The sequence below is a fragment of the Corythoichthys intestinalis genome, chromosome 17, assembly GCF_030265065.1.
Source record: "Corythoichthys intestinalis isolate RoL2023-P3 chromosome 17, ASM3026506v1, whole genome shotgun sequence".
NCBI classification, from domain to species: Eukaryota; Metazoa; Chordata; class Actinopteri; order Syngnathiformes; family Syngnathidae; genus Corythoichthys; species Corythoichthys intestinalis.
Window position 1 is genome coordinate 18,843,133 of NC_080411.1, and position 25,591 is coordinate 18,868,723.

Below are 25,591 nucleotides of genomic sequence, written 5' to 3' on the forward strand. Positions count from 1 at the left end.
GTAGAGGAAAACTTTGCATGTCGATTTACAGTGCGCGCCACTGAATCTTCTGCTTGCGCCCCTAAAATTTTGAGTTAGTGGCCACTGTTCTCCTAGTAGCTCCAAGTAGGAGCCCTGTCCCAGGGAAAAATGCGATATTACGATATACTATATTGTAGTGCAGTATTAAATGTCTACTGTAAGCCTTTCCTCAGCTTTTTTTGCACCATAGCCCAGTTTCTGTTAAAGCGATACTTTGACGGACTGGCATGGAAACAAATCAAAACAAAGTATTAAATACTTGAAAGTCAGCATTGAGATGGATGTTGTTGTGATTAGTTGGAAAAAAACATTATTTTGTGTGTGACATAGTAGCTAATGACTTGCAACCTGGTGTTTTGGGGTCACTGCCATTTGATTTAACATTTCCACGGTCTATAGTAGGGGTCTCCGAACTATTCCACATAGGGCTGCAGGTGGTGCACAACTTCATTTCTACCAAAAAAGACATCTTTTCGCCAATTTGGTGTCTTCCAAGTGTAATCATTTGATTGCAGTCAGGTGCTGCTTTTTTTTTTTTTTTTTTGGTTTTCTTGCACAAACCTCATTGGTTAAACTGTCGGTGCTTGATCTGTTGGATCAAAAACTGCCCTTAATGCTGACTCGCCACTTTTGGTTTCGGAGCGTTTAGTCACTCTGGAGCTCCTTACCACCTGAACTTCCCAATATAACTTCTCTTTTAAAATCCACATTTAAAACACATCTGTTCAATTTGTTTTACCCACCTTCATCCTCAGCTCAGTTTTGTTTAGTCTCTTCTTCTTAATTCTCTGTTACTTTTATCTTGTTCTTAATCTGTGTTTGTAAGACAAGTTGTACAAGTTTAATTAAAATGGTTAACTGTATAAGATTAATTACAGTGAGCGCACACCCAATCAGGTCGCGTTCTATTTTCTACTAAGGTTGTAGAGTCCGATGCAGCAAGCAATGTGTGGCATAAGCAGCTCGACCTCGTCTAAGGCTAGGTTCATACTGCCGGTATTTATTTACGATTTTATTCGTGTTTTTCCGGAAAAGTCTGATAGAAGTGGACCATTTCAAATCCGATATGGTCACTTTTGTATGTGATTTAAATCCCAACTGGGCCAGATTTTTCCAGAATGTGGCGGCGGTCTGAACTGTCAAGTCTCCCAAATTGGAATTCATGCAGCATATACGTCAGCAAAGAGCGAGAGAGACGGGTCGCTACGGTAGCGTTGCAGCTGTGCATTAGCGCCTAGTTCGAATGGGGCTTTTGGGGAGTGGGCTTGAAAACAGTCATAAAAAATAAAATGGGTTGAGGATAAGCCTGAGAATGCTTGGTTTTCACCCTGCTCCAAATAAGCAATATTTTAAGATTGCTTACACGGCTGGGAGTTGGCGCAAACTGTCAGTATGTGTGTGTGTGCGTGATGTGTAGTCATTTGTTTTGATGCTCCTGCGCATGCGGGTCAGTTTGCTCAATGCGTCTCGGACTGCGAATTAGTGAGCATGCGTGATACTTGAACGGGCTCGATGGACAAAGGAAGTCTGAATGGGCATGCCAAAAAACAAATATGACAAAAAAATCGGAATTGTGCATTAAGACCAGCGGTATGAACCTAGCCTAAGTTGCTGAAATCAAGCTCTAAATAAGCTCCATAAGTCACATCAACTTACCTCTTTGTTCACTAACCAAAGTGTTCTACGGTTTGTATATGATTTAAAAGTAATACTACAGTAGCCATCAGTAAAACAAAAACTCTTGTTTCTCCAATTGTTAACAAGCCGGCATACTAAGTGTACCTTTTTCACCATCCACCAGCATTGATGGTAGGTACAGCATCTTATTTATTTTATTAATATAACGCATAATGCATGATTTTGGATAGTTTTGAAATTTAGGGTGTATTTAGGGGTATGTAGAGGGGTTAATTCCGACCTACGCAAAAATTCGAACTACTTCGCCAGTAGGCATGTGTCTTTTACCGGTTTCACGGTTTACCGTGGTATGAAAACGTTGCGGTTTCAAAACCACTTAAATTTTCCGTCATACTCCAGTACGGTATTCGCTATTTTTCATGTCCCAAAAATTCAGCCAGAAGTGGTTTGGCGCAGCAGTGCTCACCCCTTCCCCTGTTTGCTGCTGTGTGTGTCAGTGACGCTATTCTGCTAAACAGCCAACGAACCCAAAACCAAACACTCCCAACACAATACGTACTTTTCTTCAATTTATTGAGCTCTCAAATAGTGGTTAGTGAAATCTACAAAATGAATACATTTAAAACATTGTACGATTGTATTTTTCCACGTATGAGTGGCTTCAACAGGGTAGCACCATGAAAAAGTTCGCAAAAAACAAAACACACATTTTCCTTTCAACTTTAATATACAAACTAACTAAAAACTTACAAACTTTGTTAGGCTAGGCTTAGCTGGGAGAGCAACTTCGTCGAGGTTTTAAGTCTCACAGCCGCTGGGTGAGAAACAAGCTTGAATGAAGGGGAAAAAAAGGAGAGCGTCAAAGATCGCTAATTGAGAAAGATGAGAAGAGGTCTCATTCCCAATGTTTTTTTTTTTTTTTTTTTTTTTTTTTTTAGATGAAACCTTTCCACAACGATATTTACATTTTAACTAACTTATACATTTTTAACTAATTAACTAATTCTTTATGTTCTTTATAACACAAAGGCATGACATCATGTGATCATGTGCATGACTAGAGTTGACACAGTGGCTGAAAATGGCGAAACTCACCGGCCACTTTGTTAGGTACATCTGTCCAACTGCTTGCCAACACTTAATTTCTAATCAGCCAATCACATGGCGGCAACTCAGTGCATTTTGTCATAGACATGGTTTAAGACAATCTCTTGCAGTTCAAACCGAGCATCAGTATGGGGTAAAAAGGTGATTTGAATGACTTTGAACGTGGCATGGTTGTTGGTGCCAGAAGGGCTGGTCTTAGTATTTCAGAAACTGCTGATCTACTGGGATTTTCCTGCACAACCATCTCTAGAGTTTACAGAGAATGGTCCGAAAAAGAAAAAATATCCAGTGAGCGGCAATTCTGTGGGCGGAAATGCCTTGTTGATGCCAGAGGTCAGAGGAGAATGGGCAGACTGGTTCGAGCTGATAGAAAGGCAACAGTGACTCAAATAACCACCCGTTACAACCAAGGTAGGCAGAAGAGCATCTCTGAACGCACAGTATGTCGAACTTTGAGGCAGATGGGCTACAGTAGCAGAGGACCACGCCGGGTGCCACTCCTTTCAGGTAAGAACAGGAAACTGAGGCTACAATTTGCACAAGCTCATCGAAATTGGACAATAGAAGATTGGAAAAACGTTGCCTGGTCTGATGAGTCTCGATTTCTGCTGCGACATTTGGATGGTAGGGTCAGAATTAGGCGTCAACAACATGAAAGCATGGATCCATCCTGCCTTGTATCAACGGTTCAGGCTGTGGTGGTGGTGTAATGGTGTGGGGAATATTTTCTTGGCACTCTTTGGGCCCCTTGGTACCAATTGAGCATCGTTGGAACGCCACAGCCTACCTGAGTATTGTTGCTGACCATGTCCATCCCTTTATGACCACAATGTACCCAACTTCTGATGGCTACTTTCAGCAGGATAATGTGCCATGTCCTAAAGCTGGAATCATCTCAGACTGGTTTTTTGAACATGTCAATGAGTTCACTGTACTCAAATGGCCTCCACAGTCACCAGATCTCAATCCAATAGAGCATCTTTGGGATGTGGTGGAACAGGAGATTCACATCATGGATGTGCAGCCGACAAATCTGCACCAACTGTGTGATGCCATCATGTCAATATGGACCAAACTCTCTGAGGAATGCTTCCAGCACCTTGTTGAATCATCTATGCCACGAAGAATTGAGGCAGTTCTGAAGGCAAAAGGGGGTCCAACCCGTTACTAGCATGGTGTACCTAATAAAGTGGCCGGTGAGTGTATCTATATATTATTTAGAAGTGGTTTTACTTTTTTATAGCAATTATTTTGTTTTTGCTATAATCTTGAGCAACTTGAGCTGTGGCTGTGGGTGTAGTCTATAAGTTCTATTTATTTTAGTTTTATTTAAAATATTTGTTATTTTGTGTTAATTTAATATATTTTAACATTATATTCATGTTCCAATTTGCAAATATGTTCTGAAAAAAAAAATCCTGTTCAATGGAAAAAAGGTTTTATTTTTTTGTTTAACCAATACATCTCAAAATAACACATTTTGGAGCTATAATTGCGTGAAACCATGGTATTTTTGCTCACGGTTATCATACCGTCAAAATCTCATACTGGCACATGCCTAGTTGCCAGTGAAGAAACGGAACTCATTCGTTACCAGGGAATTACCTGTAATGACAATGTGTGCTATATTCTGCTGACAGAGGAATTCTGTTTATAAGCGCTTTTAGATAAAGGAATATACTTCTCAATAAAGGGAATTTAAATTTATCCTGATATCACCTTAAGTGAATTTTAATTTTTCTCCTCTTCATCAAACAATACAACAAAATTAGGCAGCATAGCGCTATGCATGAGTTTAGCCTGTAAGAATTGAGTAGTAGAAGAAGAAAATGGAGGTGAAGAAGATGACTGACAGCAAGGCTACCCAATAGAGGCACAGAATAAATTTTATCTGTGGATTAAACATGCTGTAGAGCAAGCTAGCTTGGGGCTCAGTCGCCACGGATACTTGTCCAGAATCTGATGTGAATGGAATCATGCTGCTTTTGTGCAACCAATTTGAGGTTTAGATCATCAGGATTTACCAATAATAATAATAATAATAAAATTATCACAAACTTGGGAGTTACAACAAGTACAATCAAAATTCTCATGGCACAAAAATATTTTTGGGTACAGTTTTAAGCATTAATATTACTTGGACACAATATTCAAGACAATTTACGTGAGAACCATCTTCAGGAGTACCTCGACATACGTTCGCTTCGACAGACGATCTTTTCGACATCCGACTTAAAATTTGTCTCAACATTTGTTCCTACATCCGACGACATGCTCTAAATACGATGATCTATGACAGCACCACAGTTTCCTTGTTTTCCCGGAAGACGGACTCATGGCAGATTTTCTTGAGAAAAATCAACATGGGTTCCAACCATGTTAGTGCAGGTGGTGAAAAAAAAAAAGAAAAAAGATGATGCTTGCTTACCGTTACAATTGACATGAAGATAGATATGATAAAAAAATATGCGCGTGGGGTGCGCATCCGTGATATCGCTCGCTCAACAATACAGCTGCAGACTGTCTATGACGGTCCTCCTCTGTTCGCTAGTCTTTATAAGTTAAGGTGGCAATTGTTATTGTGGTAACATCGCCAAAGAAATCGCCAGCTTTGTCAGGTTATTGTCATGTATTTGTTTTGCTCTTTGTAATTGATATTTGCAATAGTAACATCAGTAGTTATTGAGAATTTAGTGTAGGTTTTCGGGCTGTGGAACGAATTAATGGAATTATAATGTATTCTTATGGGTAAATCCTGCTCAACATACGACCATTTTGACTTGCAAACAAGGTCCTGGAACTAATTAACTTCCTATGTAGAGGTACCACTGTATTAGGAAAAAAACAAAACTGTAGCCTTGTGAGATGTTATGTTAGTGCAGGAGCAAAGGCAGTTGTTACAAACAGCTCACACCCACCCAAATGTAATTTGGAAGCCCTGGTGCTGTATAAAGGACCGTTGTGTATTCTGAGCATTCCTAGGCTGTTCGAGATCACAGCAAGGGCATCTCTTGTTGGTTGTACTGAACTCTCCCTGCTGGTTGTTCATTCACATGTTTCAAAGTAAGCATGACGGGCAATTCCTTCCTTTAATGACCAACCCATAACTAGGCATGTGCCGGTATGAGATTCTGACGGTATGATAACCTTAAACCAAAATATAACGGTTTCACGGTACCATGGTATTGCAATTATACCTCTAAAATGTGTTACTTTGAGATACCTGGATTTTTATTTTCAAAACATATTAGCAAATTGGAACATAAGTATAGTACTTACCATATGCTGAACTTGACTGCAAAAATCCTTGATTGCAGGCGCGATGAGTTCTTCTCCAATCGTGAAAGGTTTCTTGGCTATAGCAATATGGTTTGCCACGTGGTATGTTGCTTTCAGTGCATTCGGGGATGGTGTGGCTCAGTGGTAGAGTAGTTGTCCCCCAACTCAGAGGTTGTGGGTTCGATTCTCTGCCCTGATGAACTGTCCTAAGTATCCTTGAGCAAGATACTGAACCTCACAGTGCTCCTGGTGCTGCGTCACCAGTAGGTGGATGGCGATGTAGTGTAAAGCGCTCAGAGCGACTTGAAAGGTGGAAAAGCGCTATACAAGTATAACACCATTTTTTCCCTCGTAAAAAGCTGTCCAAAGACATATTTTTCAGTCATCTTCGCTAACGTGAGGGCTTATTATATCTAGGAACAAATCTGATGTGCCTATCATTATCGAGGACAAACGCACATAGTATAAAAAATAGATAATAGATGCTAGCCCTAATGGATTACAATGACGACTTCCTATCCAGTTTTATCATATCTATTGACGAATCCGAGCAAAATGACCGGAAGTACGCTGTCCACCATTTCTGCCGCCCGCAGCACACAGTCAACAGCAGCTAACATTGGTGTTTACATTGACTGACACTGAGGTGCTATAGGTGTGCAAACATCCCAGTAATGGCGACCAACCACTGGAGGACGACGGACACAAATCTCTACTCGAATTAGTCATATGTCAAGAGGCACAGGCCAGATTGCGGTCGTTAATAAATTATTATTTTTCTGCGGCCTTGTAGCAACTGCACCATGGACCGGTACCGCTCCCCGGCCCGGTGGTTGGTGATCTATATGAACTGTTTTTACTACACTACAGAGCTGTCCCGAGTAGTTGACATAGTCAAAATAAATAAATAAATATGTCAGCCAGTACAACATACTGTCGAATGTCGATGACATAAATACATTGACACATGCATACCATCAGTTGTAAACAAGTACGCACAGCTGAAATGGCAGAGGCTCGGAATCCCTGCATTTCGGCTGTGGAAAAGGACAGAGGCACCATGAAGCAGCCAAAAAGCGGTCAAGAAGGTCCAAAGTACGGACATATTTCTTAGACAAAAAAACAAGGCAGTCGTCTCTAGTCTTTGTAAAAGCCAAGTTGGCATCCCACAGCAGCACATCAGCGATGAACGATCACCTGAAGGGCCATCACCCAGGTTTAATGCTGGAAGACGACAGAAAGCAAAAAGCTGGAGGATCAGTCCATCTAACATGACACGGTTTTACTGAAGTTGCTGTAATGTGCTATGTATTAATGTGCCTCATTTAGTTTCATTTCTCGAAGCAGTGCGTTGCAGTTTAAGTTACAGTGTTGATTTTCAGCTTTTTTGTGCATTATGCAGGTAACATTAATGGAGCTGTTTCACTCCAGTCAAATTGTGTAAGGGCTTATAGGTAACAGTTCTAGTCCCGCTTCTTTATGTACCAATAAACAGTACGCTTCAGATCTATGTATCTACTCCACTGCTGCTTTTAATGTCTTCAGCATTTGACCATTAGTCTTTGTATTTAAGAGTTATTTATATTTTAGTTGCACTTACAACTGTGCTTACACATTGTTTTACATTAATGCATTAACATACATATTACAAAATGAGCTTTGCAGTAAAAAAACTACTGTGCCTGAATGTTGTTGATGCATGAAAAAGAACTAGTCTTACTGAATGGTAATGACGCATGTAAACAAACTTATGTAAACAGGCATGAAAATCTCTCACCTTTCGGCGAAATTCGCCGTTTTGAAGTCAAAAAGGGCGACCTACGTGAATTGCGTAGATCCGAGGAGAAATTCTTTTTGGGAGGAGGGGGGGGGCAGCTTCTTTTACGTCTCACAGCCGCTGAGTGAGAGAAAAGCTTGAATGAAGGGGGGAAAGAAAAAGAATCGGGTCAAAGATCGCTAATTGGGAGAGGAGGTCTCACTCCTCACTTTTTTTTTGTTTTTGTTTTTGTTTGATGAAACCTTTCCTCAACAATATTTACATTTTAACTAATTTATAAAACTAACTTATACATTTTTAACTAACTTATTAACTTATGAATTCTTTGTTCTTTTTAACACAAAGGCATGGCATCATGTAGACTAGAGTTGACACAGTGGCTGAAAATGGAGAAACTTCACTTGAGCTTCCCCCCTCAAAAAAAAGTCACACAGTATATATTTTTAATTTTATTTAGAAGTGTTTTTACTTTTTATAGCAATTATTTTGTTCTTACTCTAATATTGAGCAACTTGAGCTGTGGCTGTGGGTATAGTCTAGGTTCTATTTATTTTAATTTTATATAATATTTGTTATTTTTTGTTAATTTATTTATTTTCACATTATATTCATGTTCCAATTTGCAAATATGTTTTGAAAAAATCCTGTTCAACGGATTTTTTTTTTTTTTTTAAACCCATACATCTCAAAATTTTGGAGCTATAATTGCAATACCGTGATACCGTGAAACCGCGGTATTTTTGCTCACGGTTATCGTACCGTGAAAATCTCATACCGGCACATGCCTAGTGCAAAGTTTTTCTTTTTATATATATTTTTTTGTTTGAAGCAACTTATTTGATTGAATAATAAAGACACAAATGTCCTAGCCAAAATGTGGCCCAAACGCAAAACATTACTTAAATGGAAAAATTTGTTTCAATCAAGAAAAATAGTTCTCAAATGCTTTTTTTTTGTCTCAAATTTATTATTGCAATCAAAAACATTTTTTTTCTTTTATTGAAGCTACTTTTTGAGATTAAAAGTATATACTGTATTTTGATTGAAGCAACTTTGTTTTTGATAGAAGTAACTTTGTTTTTTGATTGAATAATAAAAACAAATCTAACTCCATCGTTATTGAGTGAGAAAGAAATTAAAAAAGCTTTAAAACTAAAAGCTACCGGGGAGTCTGTTTGTTTTTTTAAATATTTATATTTCATTACATAGACATGCGTCGTAGGGAAGGGAGATTGAGGGATAAAAAAAGGAGTTAGATGAGGCTGCTAAAGGCAGTGGATACCTCATCAGCTGGGTGAATAGCAGACCTGGTAAGAACAAGTTTGCAAGGATAGTCGGGTATTAAATCCAATTATAAACACAATTACAATGTTATTTTTCTATAAGATTTTTATGTCATTGCTTTATTAATCATTAGGTGCTAGAGTTGTTAAGTATGGATAATAATGAAATAATAGTTTTAAGAAAACTGTGCTGTTGGTGGCTCAGTGACCATTTGATGTGGTTTTTTCTCAGATGAACAAGTTGAGGAAGGAAGTTTTGATACAGAGGTTGAAGGAAGAAAAGAGGCAGACTGACTGAGTCACAGCCAGAAAGTGTTGATGACAGTTTTGATTTCTATTCACTGTTGCCCCCTCCCAATTAAAGTATGTCACAGTCGCAGCCAATTATTATCTAAAGCTGGTTAAAATTTATGTTGTTTTAAGGTGTATTAAATACTTGTTCATGTGCCCCTTTTGATCTACGAGCACCCACCCCTCCACCGGTCTCTGCATGGCCCTGCTGAAACACAGTGTGGGTCGACAGAGCTCAATATTTTGTTGGGGTGTACAATACAGTGTACTGGAACATATTTCCTCCACACCCTTCTCACCTTTTTAACCCCGGACCCAATCTCATGCCTGTGTAAAGAAGCACACATGTGTTAGGGCTTCTGCACCTTCCCCCTGACCTTGGCCAACCTCGGGCAGGTTTGCGTGTTTTATCCGATTACAGGTTGGACGTCAGACAGGTGGAACTGCCACAGGTGCAGGTTGTCTCGCCACCAGCCACCTTTAAAAGCCGTGGATGCCTCACCTCGTTGCCAGAACAACTTGTCGAGTTCCGCTGTCAGCTGCATCACGCCTTGTTTGCATTTTTTCTACAATTCTCGGCTCATGATTTTTACTCTCATCCCAGGACCTGTCTCTGCACTCCTCCCGTAGGATCCTTGAGGTTGTGTCTTCCGTGAGCCTTGTCTGCCTCTCGCCGGTCTGAATGCCCCAGGCTATATTCTTGCAACAATTAAACGTTTGTTGATCACAGTCTGTCGTACCGTTGTCTGCCTTTGGATTCCCTCAGTTCCCCAAACCATAACAGTTTCATCATGGATCCTGCAGACAACACCACCGGTTCACTGAAACCGCCTGCTTTCCTCCGAGACCACCACCAAGCCATAGCAGTTCTCTTCAACAAGGTAACTGACATTTCTCAAGCACTCCAATCCCTCAAGGCGCAACTCACTCCTTCCTAGGCACAAACGGCCCCGTCACTCCCTTGCTATGTGAGCATTACAAACCCGGCATGTTCGGCTTCCAAGAGCCTCACTTTCCCGTACCGGCGCCTTACGATGGCAACTTGTCCTGCCTTTCTTTTGCAATGTAGCCTTGTGTTTGAGCAACAGCCATCCACATACCACGGCGATAGAACGAAGATCGCTTACCTCATTGGTTGCTTGTGGGGTGCTGCGCTTGTTCACCCCTTCTCTTAATGAGTCCTTTAAAGATAAATTGGCAACTCAAAATAAACCCGCTTCTCTGGACGGTCTCATAAATCTCGCCATTCATATTGCTAACTGGCTGCGTGAGCTCTGGAGCAAACAACCGGTCACCCTGCCTCCTTGCTCCACTGTCTTCCGGCGCACTGCTCCATGACCACAAGGCCCGTTTTACTTCGGCACCTGTAGTAGTCCGCCGTAACCTGTCTCTTCAATTCATTGTGGAGATCAACGCTTCAGAGATAGGGTGCTGTGTTGTCACAACAGTGGCCCGCCAATGGCAAGGTGCACCCATGTGCATTCTTATTCCTGCTGAGCGTAATTACAACATTGGAGACTGCGAACTCTGGGCTTTTAAGATGGCCTTGGAAGAATAGCACCACCATGTGGAGGGAATACCACAGCCCTTTCTTTGTGCGGAACACAAGAACCTAGAATACCTCAAGTCTGCCTGGAGACTAAACCCACAACAAGTTGGCTGCGCCATGTTTTCTGCTGCTTTAATTTTACTGTCTTACGTTCCAGGCTGAAAAAAAAAAAAACAGCAAGACCTGCTTCCTTGCCTCGATAGAGTAGGAGATTGAAGGGAATTTGAAGGAAGCCCGTGGTGAGCACCCGGAACCTCGAGAGCGTCCTTAATCCTGACATTTTTGTTCACAAGTCCCACCGTTCCCAGGTGGTGGAACGGGCTCACTCGTCCCGCCTGTTCTGCCACCCCAGCATCAAAAAGGACGCTGGCTGTGCTGCTTCAGTGGTTCTGGTGGTCTTCCATATCAGAAGACATCATCAGATCATTTGTCCTTACCTGTACAGTTTGTGCCCGTAGCAAGACATCCACCAAGCCCAGCTCTGGTCTCCTCTGACCCTTACCCATTTCGAGCCGCTCTTGGTCACAAATTGCTTTGGATTTTGTCACAGGTCTCCCTGCTTTCAGGTACCACAGTCATTGTCACCGTGGTTGACAGATTCTCAGTGGCAGCCCATTTCATCCCCCTTCGCAAGCATCCTTCGGCTAAGGAAACAGCAGACTTACTCACCCACCACGGTATATGGTATCCCGGTGGATAGTCTTTGACCGAGGACCGCAGGTCTGGAGGGCTTTCTGCGCAGCTCTTGGTATCAGTGTGAATCTTCAGGGCACCACCCGCAAACTAATGATCAGGACGACCGTACCAACCAGCAGCTCGAAGCAGCCTTCCGCTGTACCACACAGGACCGTCCAAACACCTGGAGCGACTAGCTTCCTTGGATTGAATATGCACACAACCCTCTGCTAAACGCCTCCTCTGGTATGTCCCCGTTTCTTTGCTCCTTGGGTTACCAACCACTTTTGTTTCCCTCGCAGGACCACGATATTGCAGTTCCATTCGTCCAGAAGCACGTAGAAGGGGGACGTCCGGTTAGGGCCACTGCTCTCTCCTCCTGAGACCTGCGCCAACCTCGGGTAGATGTGTGTTTTTAATCGGATTATAGGTTGGACATCAAATGAGTGTAGTGGCCACAGGTGCAAGCTTTCACCATCAGGTACCTCTAAGGCCAGTGGACGCCTCACCTCGTCACCAGATCAACTCGTCTTGTCCTGTCTCTGTCTCTCTGTCCCCCCTTTGGATCCTCAAGTCTGTGTCTTCCCTGAGCCTTGTCTGCTTCTCGTCGGTCTGAATGCCCCAGGCTGGATACTCGCAACAATAAACGTTTGTTGATCCCAGACTGTCGTGCTGTTGTCTGTATTTGAATTCCCTCAGTTCCACAAACAATAATCGTTTATTATAATATTTTATCGAATCTGGGGGGGAAAAAAAGTACCTATTTTAATTACTGAACGGCATATTGTTTCAATTAGATCGACGGGCCTATTTACACTTGATGTGGAGTACGGCATTTTGTTGCATCACAGCATCAGCCTTAGATTAGTTTTAAACTGGGTTACTTCTAATGGGATATGCTGACCCTGGGAACTTCCCAGGTATATTTTGTTTTTGTGTGAACGGGAGACAACGATAAGTGAAAGATTAACATCTCAGCTAAGCTAAGATGTTGGAAACCATTACTTTTGAAAACATTTGGGTAGGCATATATGATGATAGGTGTATGTCAATGATTAGTCATGATATATTTAACAACTTAAACATGATCGAATTGCTATGACAGATCGGGGCCGGCTCTACGCTGGGGCAAGAGGCGGCAGTGCTCCGTCAAATTAATGTCTTGCCCCCTCAAATCAAAATTTAGAAGTGCCCCACATATGATGCCCCCTACACGTTTGTCTGCCCCTCTCATACATGCCTGCCTACAAGGGGCCGGCTCTACGCAGGGAAAAGAGGGGGCAGTGCTCCCTCAAATTAATGTCTTGCCCCCTCAAATCAAATTTTTAGAAGTGCCCCACATATCATGCCCACTACACATTTCTGACTGCCACCCTCATACATGCCTGTGGAAGATAGTAAACAATCCTTCGAAAACATTCCAATATTGATAGTTTTTAAGACATTTATATATTGACATATAATATTTATAAAACACTTGTTGAGGTAAACCACTGTAAACATAATAAAAACTACACATGCTGTGCAACAGAAAATTGATGGAAGGCATATTTTATTATTTGCTGTCGCAAATTCAAAATGTGCTTTGCACTTCCCCCTTCCATTCTTGGCCATTCCTATTTACTCTCATGTTCCAAGCGGTTAATTGTTTCTAAATTGCATACAGGTGTAAATAGTTGACTATATGTGCTTTACGATTGGCTAACAACGCTCCCAGGATGTTCCCTGCCATTGATTTAGACATTGTCAAGGAAAACACCTTGAAGCTTTGTTTTTGTCACTAGGCAATATGATGCATTAGTAATTTTATACTCTTGTGTCTTGACAAATTTGCAACGTTTTTGGCACCATTTTTGTGATTTAGAGGTGCCTGGAGACTGAATTGGCGGGTGGCCCCAAGAGAAGTCTTCCAGGCAGGAAGGAAGGTAGAGACACAACACTGCCTCCACCACTGCCACCATGGCGAGGGAGCAGCCCAGCATGGGGGACCTCCTCCTGCTTCTGGAGACCTCAGACCTCCAGCAGCTTGAAGAGATCAGAGGCCTTATTAATGAGCAACTCAGCACTGGTATAATGACTTTTAATGAATATCATTATAAACCTCTATCTGTAAGTCTAACTGTGCCAACTGTGTGGTCTTTCTATAGAACGAGGGTCTGTCCTGCTCAACGGGTTGGTGGACTACTTTTTAGAAACAAACTCATCAGAGGCCATACATATCCTTTGTTCAGTCAGAGAGCCACATGACAAGGTGAGAAAAGTAGCATATTCTTTCACTCAAGTCTATTCGGTAGAAGAAAGAGGAAGCAATTGCATAATGTTACATGTTTACAAATGTGTTTCTTGTATATCCTTCGCTCCCTATTTGCCCTTATAGCACCTTCTAGACAAGATGAACGAGTGTATGACCAAACAGGCCTGTCGGCTGCCCACCCTCACCATGCTGGGCCACGTCATCCGCAAGCAGCCATCCTGGATCCACAAGATTGCCCGATACCCTCTTCTGCTGTCGCTGCTCAAATGCCTAAAGGTAAGATGTGTAAGATGGTGTCATTACTACATATTTCTCAGTAAGATGTCATAGAAGACACTGAAGAACTAAAAATGTACTTGTATTAACAACTGCTGTATTTGATGTTACTATTTAAAAAGAAACATAAGCATCTGGCTAAAACAATCAGAAATTGGTCTTAAATTGTTTTTAAGCATTAAGAAAAAGTAAATATGAAAACTAAAATGGCTGACAGTGCAACAATGGTGGGCACAACCCAGTGAACTACTTTACTTGACTAAGAATTGTTACTTGTAGAGTATGAAAGACTCAAAATAAACAACCCTCATGGAGATGGGGAAGATGTAAACATGATAATTTTCAAAATATTATGATACATGGTGTGTTAATATGATTTCTCCTTGTAAATATTTTACACAAAAAAGTTGTTCATGTTCAATATTTAAAACTAGTACATTTAATATTAGCATATTTTATTTAATATTACAATATTTTATTTATGTGGTCTACATGTAATATAATCAAACTAACTTTGTCACTTCATTTTCCTCTTGGCAGACTGATACGGATGTCGTGGTGTTGATAACTGGGGTTCTGGTGCTGATCACACTTCTTCCCATGATTCCTCAAGCGGGAAAGCAACACCTGTGGGAGTACTTTGACATTTTTGGCCGCTTGGCATCCTGGAACCTAAAAAATCCTGGTGAGATATGGATTCAGTGTCCTTCAAAACTGTGTAATTATTTGGTCCTTTGTTCTTTTGCAAACACAACCTGTACAAACAGTGAACATTTTCAGTGCAAAATTAAAAATGACTGACATTAAACCATTTCTTATCAGTGACATTGGAAAACACCCATCTTCTTGACAAATTGCTTGAGATTTAAAATTGGGTTGCCACTTCTTGCATTGAGCTCATGATTCCTTATTTTTGTTCATCAGGGCACATTTCAGAGGTTTACTTGATCCACCTTCACGCCAGCGTCTATTCGCTCTTCCACCGTCTATATGGCATGTACCCTTGCAACTTTGTCTCCTATCTACGCTCTCACTACAGCATGAAGGAAAACATGGAAACATTTGAGGTGGTGGTCAAGGTATGGCACAACCATCCACTGCTGTAAAGTAGAAGATTTTGCTTTTTTTTTTCATATTGATAAGAATTTCTCATTCTATTCAGCCGATGCTTGAACACGTCCGAATTCACCCTGAACTGGTGACAGGAACCAAGGATCATGAGCTGGACCCTACCAGGCAAGTCGAACACCATATTTCCAGTTTTTCCCAGCCATGACCCCTGCTTGGTGGGGATTCATGATTACATTTTTTTTGCCGTAGGTGGAAAAAGTACGAAATCCACGATATCGTCATTGAATGTGCCAAAGTGTCTCTAGATCCGAAGGAAGCCTCCTGCGAGGAGGGATACACCACCATGCCTGAAAACTTTTGCCCTCAGATGCATCTGCGACCACAAGACTGCACTTCCAGCCCCTACACAGAACTCTACAGCAGCCATGGTTAGTTATGTATCGGATAACAGTGATTTTATGGTACAGTGCTTGCCAATATATTGGCGCTACAACCTGATGTAAGGGTTTTGCCGCAAGCCCAGATAATGAAGTAATGCAATATTTATTCTTTAGCCTAAATGTTTCCTTCTGACTGGGCAAATTATGCTTATCATAAGTTATCAGCTTTGAAAAAGACCCAGTTGCTTGAATCACATAATTTTTAATTAAAAAAAAAAAAAAAAGTTTATTTGATTGTTTTTTTTCTCTTCTAAAAGTCATATATAGTAGGGCTGCAGCTATCGAATATTTGAGTAATCGAGTAATCGACTGAAAATTCTATCGATTAATCGAGTAATCGGATAAAACAAATATATTTTTAGGTGAAGAGCAATTATAGATATACATGAGAAAACAAGACATTTTATCATTTTCAGTCGATCAATGTCTTTATTTTTGATGTATATCGTTAAAAACAGCCAGCAATTGCATCTCAGATGTAACTAGAATTTTAAAAAATGACTAATTCACTGTTTTCACTCAAAAAACCTTTAGATCTTATTTTTAAAAAGTGTATATATATATAAACACACCTAAAAATGCCTTTACGCTTGATAACACACATCACTTAAAAGTTAGGATTTTTTCCCACGTTTTTCAATTAAATATCTATTTGTGTCAAGCCATTTTTAAGTTCTAGTTAAGTTTTAAGTTAGTCTAAACTGTAAGTCCTGATAGGATTTTGAGTTTTTGCACTGTTCAAAATAAATGTATGATACAGGCTGTATTGGAGCACATTAGGGACTAGTGCTACTTGGTGTTTTATCCAGCAATGACTACTGAGCTAAAATTGATAGTTAGCATTATTGAGTTTTTATTTGACACCCTCATCACTCCACAACGCTATGTTATGTTAAAGCCTGTATGAAAGACACGTTAGCCACGCATCGAAAGCGGTCTTAATTAATTGAAACCTAGCCCTCCGCAGTGCTAACATAAGGTGAGCTAGTAGTGACAGTAACGTTAATCTTATATATTAGCGCTTAGCGCTCTTTATTAGCGCTTAGCGCTCTACTGCTTTAAGATGGCGGCTGTTTGCTAACGCTGCCCAGACGCGGCCTAGTCTTTCACTGTGCATCTAGTTCAACATACATGTGATCTCTATGAGACGCACCAGATGCTACCTGTTACCAATGTAGCATTGTGCGGGCTAGTATTTAGCAACGTCGGCGTCGTTTGTGGCGGCTGTCGGCTGCGGTAAGTTTTTTTTTTTTTTTCCCCTTCTTCCTCTCCGCACGTGACAGCGCGTTGTCCCGCATTAAAAGTAGTCCTAGCAAAACGTGATGCTTAGAGCTGTCAAATTAAACGATTACTCGAGGTGAATAAAATTACTCGGATCAGTTTTTAAACTCGAGTTACTCGAGTTGCTCGAGTATTCGTTTCAGCTCTAATATATAGTATTGAAAATTGTATGTAGTACTACTGCTGTACATGTCGTTTTCTTCCCTCCATAGAAATAGTTCTATTTCAGTGATGCCTTTTGGTTAGTAAACAATCAATGAGTACTGACATATGATGAGAAACATGACAAAAATTGAAGGCGTTTTGTCTTCTTGACAACAGGAAGCTCCTCATCAACCCCGTTCTCCACTCCACGACAGCCGCTGCCGCCGCCTCTGTCTTTTCCCCCCTTCTCAGGAACACAGTCAACCAACCGTAGCCCCCAGACTACCAAACGACAGGTAAAACAGCTTTTAGTATTCCATATTTTGAGACCGCATAGAGAAGGCTCATAATCCTTAAGAGTGGACAGGTCTTCATGTGTCTGTCTGATAATGTCTCTGCCAGCACGAGCAGATAATGTTGTTCTTGTTTTATTAATCAAGAAAATTGTTTAATTCAATTATCCCCGCATTTTCTTTTAAAAACTCAGTCTTATAAATCAACACCGCTTTCGAATACAGCCACAAAAATTATAATCGGTTCATGAAAACTCTGACAGTGTCAGCATTATTATTGAACAACATCTTGTAATTTGAGAGGACAGCATGAAAGACGGACTTCCTTTTGTTTGATATGTGATGGGAATAAATCCAGACAACAATGAGTGCGTCTTGTTCAAAGAACCTACATGACTGCAGGAGCGAGAAAGTTTGTCAGACTATATTCCTCCATTCACATTATTTGGGCGCCAGAGGTGGGTGTTACAGTTACTTGAGTAACTTTTTGACCACGCTATGCTTGAGTAGATGTGTAAAGAAGAAACACTACTCCACTACTTTGGGCTACACTAAAGTTGTTACTTATTTTCCTCCTTATTTTACATTAAATTTACTTTATTTCTGCCAGAGATGACCACAGTTGCTCTGTTTCACCAATCTGACTTTACAAACACTAATCCCATGACTACATTATACCAATCAGACGTATCAATGCAGTTACAATACCACACACAAGCCCGCAGTCGTAAGTCACCCTCATAGTCCTATGATCACGTTGATTTGATCAGTCACATGGTGTCTTGGCAAAAATAGAAAATAAATTCACAAAGAGCGATGCGGTCAAATTAATCGAAAGTGCGAATTTCTCTCTTCCAGTTTATTTGGCACAGAGAGACCACAGAAAATCGGAGATTTAAACGATTTAATTTGATGGTAGAAAATGTTTAGCCGTGCATGAGTGCGCACGAGTGAGCGCTATGTGATAGGTTATAGTGTAATAATAACAGTTCGTATGGATGATGTTCTGCTGACAAAAACTATACCAAGCAAGATACCCAGGGAATGTTAAATATATATGTATCTAAAACAAAATAAAAAAAAAAACAGCCTTAAAAGGCTCAGGATCTTATGAGTAAAACATATTTGGAAAATAGTAGATGGAACTTTCTCCAATGTCGAAATAAAAAATAATGAACACCAGTGGCCTCATATAAAAATTATTTTTCGCTAACACACTGTGTGAAAGACTAGCTAAACAATGCAATGTCTGTTGTGTCTGCCAAAACAAGCCGACATTTTGTCAAACTCTAAAATGTTCCGTAATGTGTGTGTTTTTTTTTTTTTTTTTTTTTGTAAAGCCCTATATCACAACAAGGTTGTCTCAAAGAGCTGTGTAGAGGCAATATGATATACAGAAACAGCAGATGAAATAAATGAAGATGAAATAAATTAAATACTCGAATTTTCAGTTTTGTTTTTGTCTCTAACTACATAAAAAAAATAAAAATAAATCGGACATTATAAGCAGTTACTCAATATTTGAATATTTTTTCCAACGAATACTGTTTTACTTGAGTCATTTTTGGGATGACTACTTTAATTACTAGTAATTGAGTAACATTAATTTCAAGTTACGTTACTTGTACTTGAAATTGCTCTATCCACCTCTGTTGGGCGCTGAGCTACGGTGCCCCATTTCTTTTTGTTGTACAGAACTCCACCTGTGAACCAAACTCCTCCTATGGCGGGAAGGACCCACTGTGGAGTCCTTCCTCTTTGTGCGGTATGGCTACGCCCCCCTCATCAAGAGGCATGTCGCCCAATTTAGAGCTCTCCCATAGTGCCTCACACCTTCCAAGCCGCTTCCACTGCACTTCAGGTGAGTTAATTGACAATGTGAAAAGTGTACTGAAGCCTTTAAAAGCCTTAAAAAAATACTCTTGAAGTGACACGTAAAACCACAAATAAAACAAGAGACAAAAAATCAAATTCATTATGAAACTTTTATGGGGAAAAAAAAAAAAAAACATTTCCTGGGAAAAAGGAAACAAGCTGTATTATGATGTTATAGGAAATAATTTGGACATCGAGTTAGTAGTGGGGTTTCCATCCACCTATTTTTATTCTTTTTTAATTTTTTTAAATATTGAAACTAAACATTAAGGAAAACAGCTATGGAAAATAAAAGATTTTTTTTTCTATTCTTGGCACCTAACCATCACGGCATGTTCTTTTGCTACACTGCCCCGCCAAAATGCCCAGGAATGTTTCAAACCTTTGGTCCCTTAAAAAGTGGAAGGCACATATAATGTGCAAATGGCTCTAATTCATGTACTGTACACCTGATTTGATTGTAAATGCCCCAACATTCAATCTTAGCATCTGAATTAGAGCATATCATTTTGTGTTTGGTTTCACTTCCTTGGTGGTGGATTGTGTTGATGTCCCAATGTTAATAAATCTGAATGTTTGTTAATGTGCACAGGAGGGAAAGGAACATCTGCCTCTAGTACTCCAGCCACCTCATCACCACCACCCACCCTGTCGGATGATTTTCCTATAATCTCTTTACCAGCTAACACAGTCCAATCCAGTCCACCTAGAAAGGTAAGATGATATACGTGTGGATATAAAATATAAAACTTTTTGTAAATTGTTCATGCATGCCATCAAAAGTAAAAACTGAAATGGTTCATTGTTATTCAGTAACTAGGACAAACAAATCAACACCTTCTTGTTTGCAAATATTATTTTTCTGCCTATATTTTGATCTGTCATCAAAAGTAAACACGTCTTGATACAAACTAAAGTGTTTACCCGCATTCCTGTAATATCATCAAATAGGCTTGCATGCAGTTTGAAGTAACATGTATTCATCTCATAATTTTGCCCCCACTTGGCAATGGTTCTCATAGGGGGAGCCCTTGTCAAGGTTTTTCCTTTTCCTTAATTTTTATTTTATTTTTTCCTCTATGTCAAGCCTCTCAACCAGGAGATGTGATTAATCTCTTTAAACTGTGAGCTTGAAAAGCCCAGTTTGAGTCTTTTCTAATTAACAATATCAATAAAAGTAAACATGCAATGTTTGTACTGTATTCAAAAACAAATTCTGGGACTTTTCAGGAACGCAGACATGTAGACAGTAGTAAGCCTGCACTGGTGAGACAGGAACCTGTGAAAGACTCGGAAAAAAGTGGAGCCACAAACAGAGGTTTGTTATGATGCATCACACTATTGCCTGTTGTTGAAGAAGGCTCAGTGTTGTCAGAGCCATTTTGTTTTCCATTGGTATATATATATATATATATATATATTTTTAAACTTTAGTATATTAAGATGAGTAAGCAATGGTAATACATACATACATAGCTAACTGCACAATACAAGGGGTAAAAGTGACTAGAATTTCTTGCCGGAACTGCCTGACATAAAGGTCGGCACGGAGCCTAATTTTTTAAAAATCCGGCCCTGATTTTTTTACCGGAACTGCGTTCCGGACCGTTCCAGCCCACTTTCGCCCCTGAAAATTACATACTAGCTGTTAGCATGTATGCATCATAATTGAGAGGTTGTGCACTCTGATTAACATGTGAGCAGTCCAACATCTCTCTTCCAAAGTCAGCTGGGATAAGCTCCAGCTCGTCTACATTACTAATGAGGACAAATGGTATAGAGAATGGATGGATGACTAAGTAATTTTAAATAGCTCTGAGAGTCATCTCGCATCCACAGGTAATTTCGCATCCTGTGCTGAGTCAGAGACTTTAATGGACATAGACTGAAATCAGGGTTCATGTCATTCCTGGTATTAGTGCTGTCAAATTAAGTTTTAATTGTCGTATTCTGTCATGTCTGAAACGACCACCTTTTATAATATTAATAACATATTTGTTTCTGTTGAAACTGTCATGTCAATGGTAATACTTAGATAAATTTTATTAGATGCTGCAGATGCTGCGAATGTGTCCATGACTTTGACGGAGCTCTCGGTTTTCATGAGAAGACAGGAGTTGGAGCTTCAGCTGAGAACGGAAAAGGAAAAAGAAGATGGTAAGAATGAACCTTTTTGTGCTTTTCAGAACCACAACCAATCTTATGTTCTATGTATGGTTTGGGGGAAAAATAATACGAACATAGGCAAGCCGAGAAAGCTGAGTTTCGCTGTGTGGTTGCGAAAGATTCCTGGCATCTACTTTCTGGCTTTGCTCAAACTTTTTCCATATTCTGTCTTTTAAAAAAATTGTGTAGCTGCTATCGCAGAGGAGCTGCTCAAAATCACAGAGGATAAGCAAGAGCTGTCAGGTCTGCGGGGTTTCGACTCACCTTTCTACCGTACCACTGAGACTCTGACTGGCTGTCAGACACAAGACAAAATTGTCACAAATAGCCAAATTGGAGGGCCCATATCCGACACACACAATGTAGTGTCAACACCAGACAAAGTTGACAACACTGCAAGCACCAGCGATGTTGGGAGTGAACAATGTGGGGGAGTTGGAGACAACAGGAGTTTAGTCATCGGCCTCGATCAGTCCTGGCCGTTACTGTCAGGTTTCACCCCTATTGATCACCACCTGCACCGGAGCCCCTCTGCCCCAGAAGATGAGGTGGGAAAATTTGGGATGCTCTCACCAAGTCCATGCAACAAGACCCCTGCCCCTGTGCCATATGAGGTGTTCTTTGACCTGGCTTTGCCCAGGGCAGCCTCTCTTTATGTAGGCCAGAAGACATCTGAGGCTGTGCACAAAGCAGCACTGGAGAGACTCTCAAGACGAGAAGAGGGGTTGGAGGATGGGGAAGAAGAAGGGGTTATGACTGCTTCACCACTGGAGGTGCTGGATCGCCTTGTTCAGCAGGGGAGCGACACCCATGATAAAGTCCTAAAGAGGTGAGATTGCTTAACTTTTTAGTTATCTGCTTTTTGAGACCATAAATTAAGTTGTTGTAGACCAATTATGAGATCACCCTCATTTATTGACAAAATGGTGTGACTGTAGCTTATTAATTAAATTGATTCAACTTCCTATTTAACAGCTAGTACAAAAAAATATAATTCCCACTATTCTCTGTTTGGTAACACTGGTATACAAAATTTTGGAAAATACAGTGATCTCTCGCTACGTTGCACTTCAAACTTCAGTCCATTGTGGATTTTTTCCCCAATTAAAAAACAAACAAACAAATAAATAAACAATAGTATTTTATAGAGGTGTGCAAAATTTCCGATTCTTAGATTATTCGCGATTCGGCCGTGGAAGATTCGAGAACGATTCACAAACATCCAAATTCCGATTATTGAAATATGCCAAGTAAAGCGGAAGTACAACACACTCAGCGCGCCGCGCGGACTTCGGGACAGAACGGAGCGGGAGTAGCTAAACATTATGCTTCTCATTAACCGGCCCCACGGGTAATGCCAACGCTCAACTCACGGCTCTAGCTCAACTCATGCCACGAGATAAAAAAACACAACAACATACCTGACTGGTGCCGAAAAGCTGCTACAAGTACAGCTAAGCTACATAATGTTACGGTAGATATCATTTATATAGGACTAGATGGATTATAGACTCGGTAGCGGTAAGAGCACATCTGCAAAAAGCTAGATGCGGGCGTTAGTAAACGGCCGCCATCTTAAAGCAGTAAACCTCCCTGCAATGCTGTTGTAGCGAACCTTCCAAGCAAACCTAATTAACTTTTTATCTAAAATACTCCTAAATCGGTAAAATATTGACTTGAATCTATCTTTAAAATAGTTTTAAAACTTTCACATGTCAAAAGTAGACAAAACAGAAATTATGGAATAACGGGAGCAATTTTAACAACTTTAACGGTTGATTCACAACATTAAATTAATTGAATGTAGTTTAAAGCTGCTGATACAGAATGGGGACTGGAGTTTTTTTATTTAATGTTATTTTTGTATATTTGTTTACTGCTATATGTTAACTTGATACTGAAATAGTAGTTTGGTTTAGCCTGAGTATTTTTGAACAATTTTGGAACTAATGTACAAAAATTTAAAAAAATAAATAAATAAATTAAAAAAAAAAAAAAAAAAAGGAGGGGGGTGCATCAATAATCGTTTTATAATCGAATCGGAGCCTCTGAATCGTAATCGCAATCGAATCGTTAGGTGCCCAAAGATTCCCAGCTCTAGTATTTTATAGAGATCCCGATCCGATCGCGTACAGCCTTTCACTTTCTGCCACCTGCTGCTTTTCTTGCTCAGCAGGCAGCTGGCGTTTGCTTGTTAAAGGTAGCAATGAGACAGAGAAGCTTGGGAGCGCTACCTTCAAAAGCCCTGAGTCGTTTAGGTTGTTAAACACTTGTGGTAGTGTGCTATGGCAACTCGTTATGTGTGTGTAAGTGAGCAGAGTGGGCATGAATGAAGCATTAAATTAAGACAAGCATTTTTCTATGTCATTCTTGTTTAAAAATAATTTGGTGGGATAGTAACATGTTTAAAACTTATCATAATCGTTACATTTGAAGTGCTTAAAAACTATTTATTAAAATGAATATGTACATAAAAGTTTTATTTTTTTTTTTGTAGTTGGGGAAAAAAAGGGAAAAACATATACAAACTTGTTTGTATCCCTTTCCAATGCTAAACCTGAATAAATACATTGAACACTTAAAAAAGCTCCGCCTCTACTTAGCTAATTTTTGATTATCCCCCATTAACCGCGAAAAACGGGGGTCACTGTATCTGTTTCGGAGATAAATCACACTTGCTGTGGTGACCTGGATTGGAAAATAAACCATTTTATTGCTGGTTGGCTGAAGTATTATAGATATTTAATTTACCTAAATATAATATTCACCTAATTTGTCTGGATTATAAACATTTTGGCCAGATACTGTATCTCAAAATCTATCGTTAATTGATACTTTTGACCTCATTTTTCTTCTTTTTAGTGACCCAAATTTAGTAAGGTCTCACTACTTTTTTCCAGGAAGCATTTTGTATGTGGACCGGTGTAACCATAGCATGACTGAAATGATTAGAATTCCAGAAGAGACAAACATCTCAGGAAATGTTTTCCTTTCATTCTCTCCTCCTACAGATTACCTTTACCAAGTAAGTCAGCTGACTGGACACACTTTGGAGGTAATGCCCTCACTCTTCTACACTGTGTTGCCAACTGATAAAAGGCTATTGTGAATGCTGCACATTACGTATTATTCTGCATGCCCAGTGATGCATCACAACTCAAAAGTGTTGGAATGTGTGCAGCAAATAAAAATTCATAATAATTTGCAGTAAATACTGTAACTGCTTTGTAAAAACTGATGTCAAATGTTGAGACTTTGCCAAATATCATATGGGATGGTCTATTGTGGTCCTAAACAGGATTAGTGATAAAGAAATTGATGAATGGCTAGATGAAACATAAACAGTTAAATCATTCTTGTTTAATTACTTGGTTCTGTGAGTGCAGAATGTTGCTTACACCAAAATGCAAAGATCTAGACAAGAGCTGATAAAGGTTTATTAGAAGCCAATTACATCTAGCAACCCTGGCCCAAATGGAAGTGCTCGACCTGAGATTATGAATAATTTGTATTTGCCTGGCGTATGACCGTGTTTTTGTTGTATCATTATTATGGTGTTGTCATCAGGTTCAGCTCCATCTGATGAGCTTCACACACTGCGGAGCCAGCTGCTCCTGCTGCACAACCAGCTGCTGTATGAGCGCTACAAGAGAGAGCAACACGCTGTCCGCAATAGACGCCTCCTGCGACGCATCATCAATGCTACTGCACTCGAAGAGCAGAATAATGCCATGGTGAGTGTGCATGGATCGAAATAGCGCCCTCTAATAAACACTGTGTCATTTAATTCCTGTGTGTTTTGTCCCTTAACACATACAGTGGGGTAAATAAGTATTTAGTCAACCACTAATTGTGCAAGTTCTCCCACTTGAAAATATTAGAGAGGCCTGTAATTGTCAACACAGGTAAACCTCAACCATGAGAGACAGAATGTGGAAAAAACCCCCAGAAAATCACATTGTTTGATTTTTAAAGAATTTATTTGCAAATCATGGTGGAAAATAAGTATTTGGTCTATACCAAAAGTTCATCTCAATACTTTGTTATGTACCCTTTGTTGGCAATAATGGAGGCCAAACGTTTTCTGTAACTCTTCACAAGCTTTTCAAACACTGTTGCTGGTATTTTGACCCATTCCTCCATGCAAATCTCCTCTAGAGCAGTGATGTTT

General features: G+C 40.1%; 1 protein-coding gene across 2 annotated transcripts in view; it reads left to right on the forward strand.

Annotated features, from left to right (window-relative positions):
- tsc1b (TSC complex subunit 1b) overlaps positions 1 to 25,591 on the forward strand; it is a 34,749-nt gene that overhangs the window by 2,695 nt on the left and 6,463 nt on the right. For both annotated transcript variants that reach the window (XM_057819377.1, XM_057819378.1), the window contains exons 2-16: positions 13,485 to 13,688; positions 13,768 to 13,871; positions 13,998 to 14,150; positions 14,691 to 14,835; positions 15,075 to 15,229; positions 15,313 to 15,386; positions 15,471 to 15,649; positions 17,264 to 17,382; positions 19,075 to 19,240; positions 19,847 to 19,968; positions 20,485 to 20,572; positions 21,304 to 21,411; positions 21,610 to 22,249; positions 24,432 to 24,475; positions 24,988 to 25,154. In XM_057819377.1, the coding sequence (XP_057675360.1) occupies positions 13,580 to 13,688; positions 13,768 to 13,871; positions 13,998 to 14,150; positions 14,691 to 14,835; positions 15,075 to 15,229; positions 15,313 to 15,386; positions 15,471 to 15,649; positions 17,264 to 17,382; positions 19,075 to 19,240; positions 19,847 to 19,968; positions 20,485 to 20,572; positions 21,304 to 21,411; positions 21,610 to 22,249; positions 24,432 to 24,475; positions 24,988 to 25,154 (2,373 nt within the window). In that variant the 5' untranslated portion in view covers positions 13,485 to 13,579. The remainder of the gene's footprint in view (positions 1 to 13,484; positions 13,689 to 13,767; positions 13,872 to 13,997; positions 14,151 to 14,690; positions 14,836 to 15,074; positions 15,230 to 15,312; positions 15,387 to 15,470; positions 15,650 to 17,263; positions 17,383 to 19,074; positions 19,241 to 19,846; positions 19,969 to 20,484; positions 20,573 to 21,303; positions 21,412 to 21,609; positions 22,250 to 24,431; positions 24,476 to 24,987; positions 25,155 to 25,591) is intronic.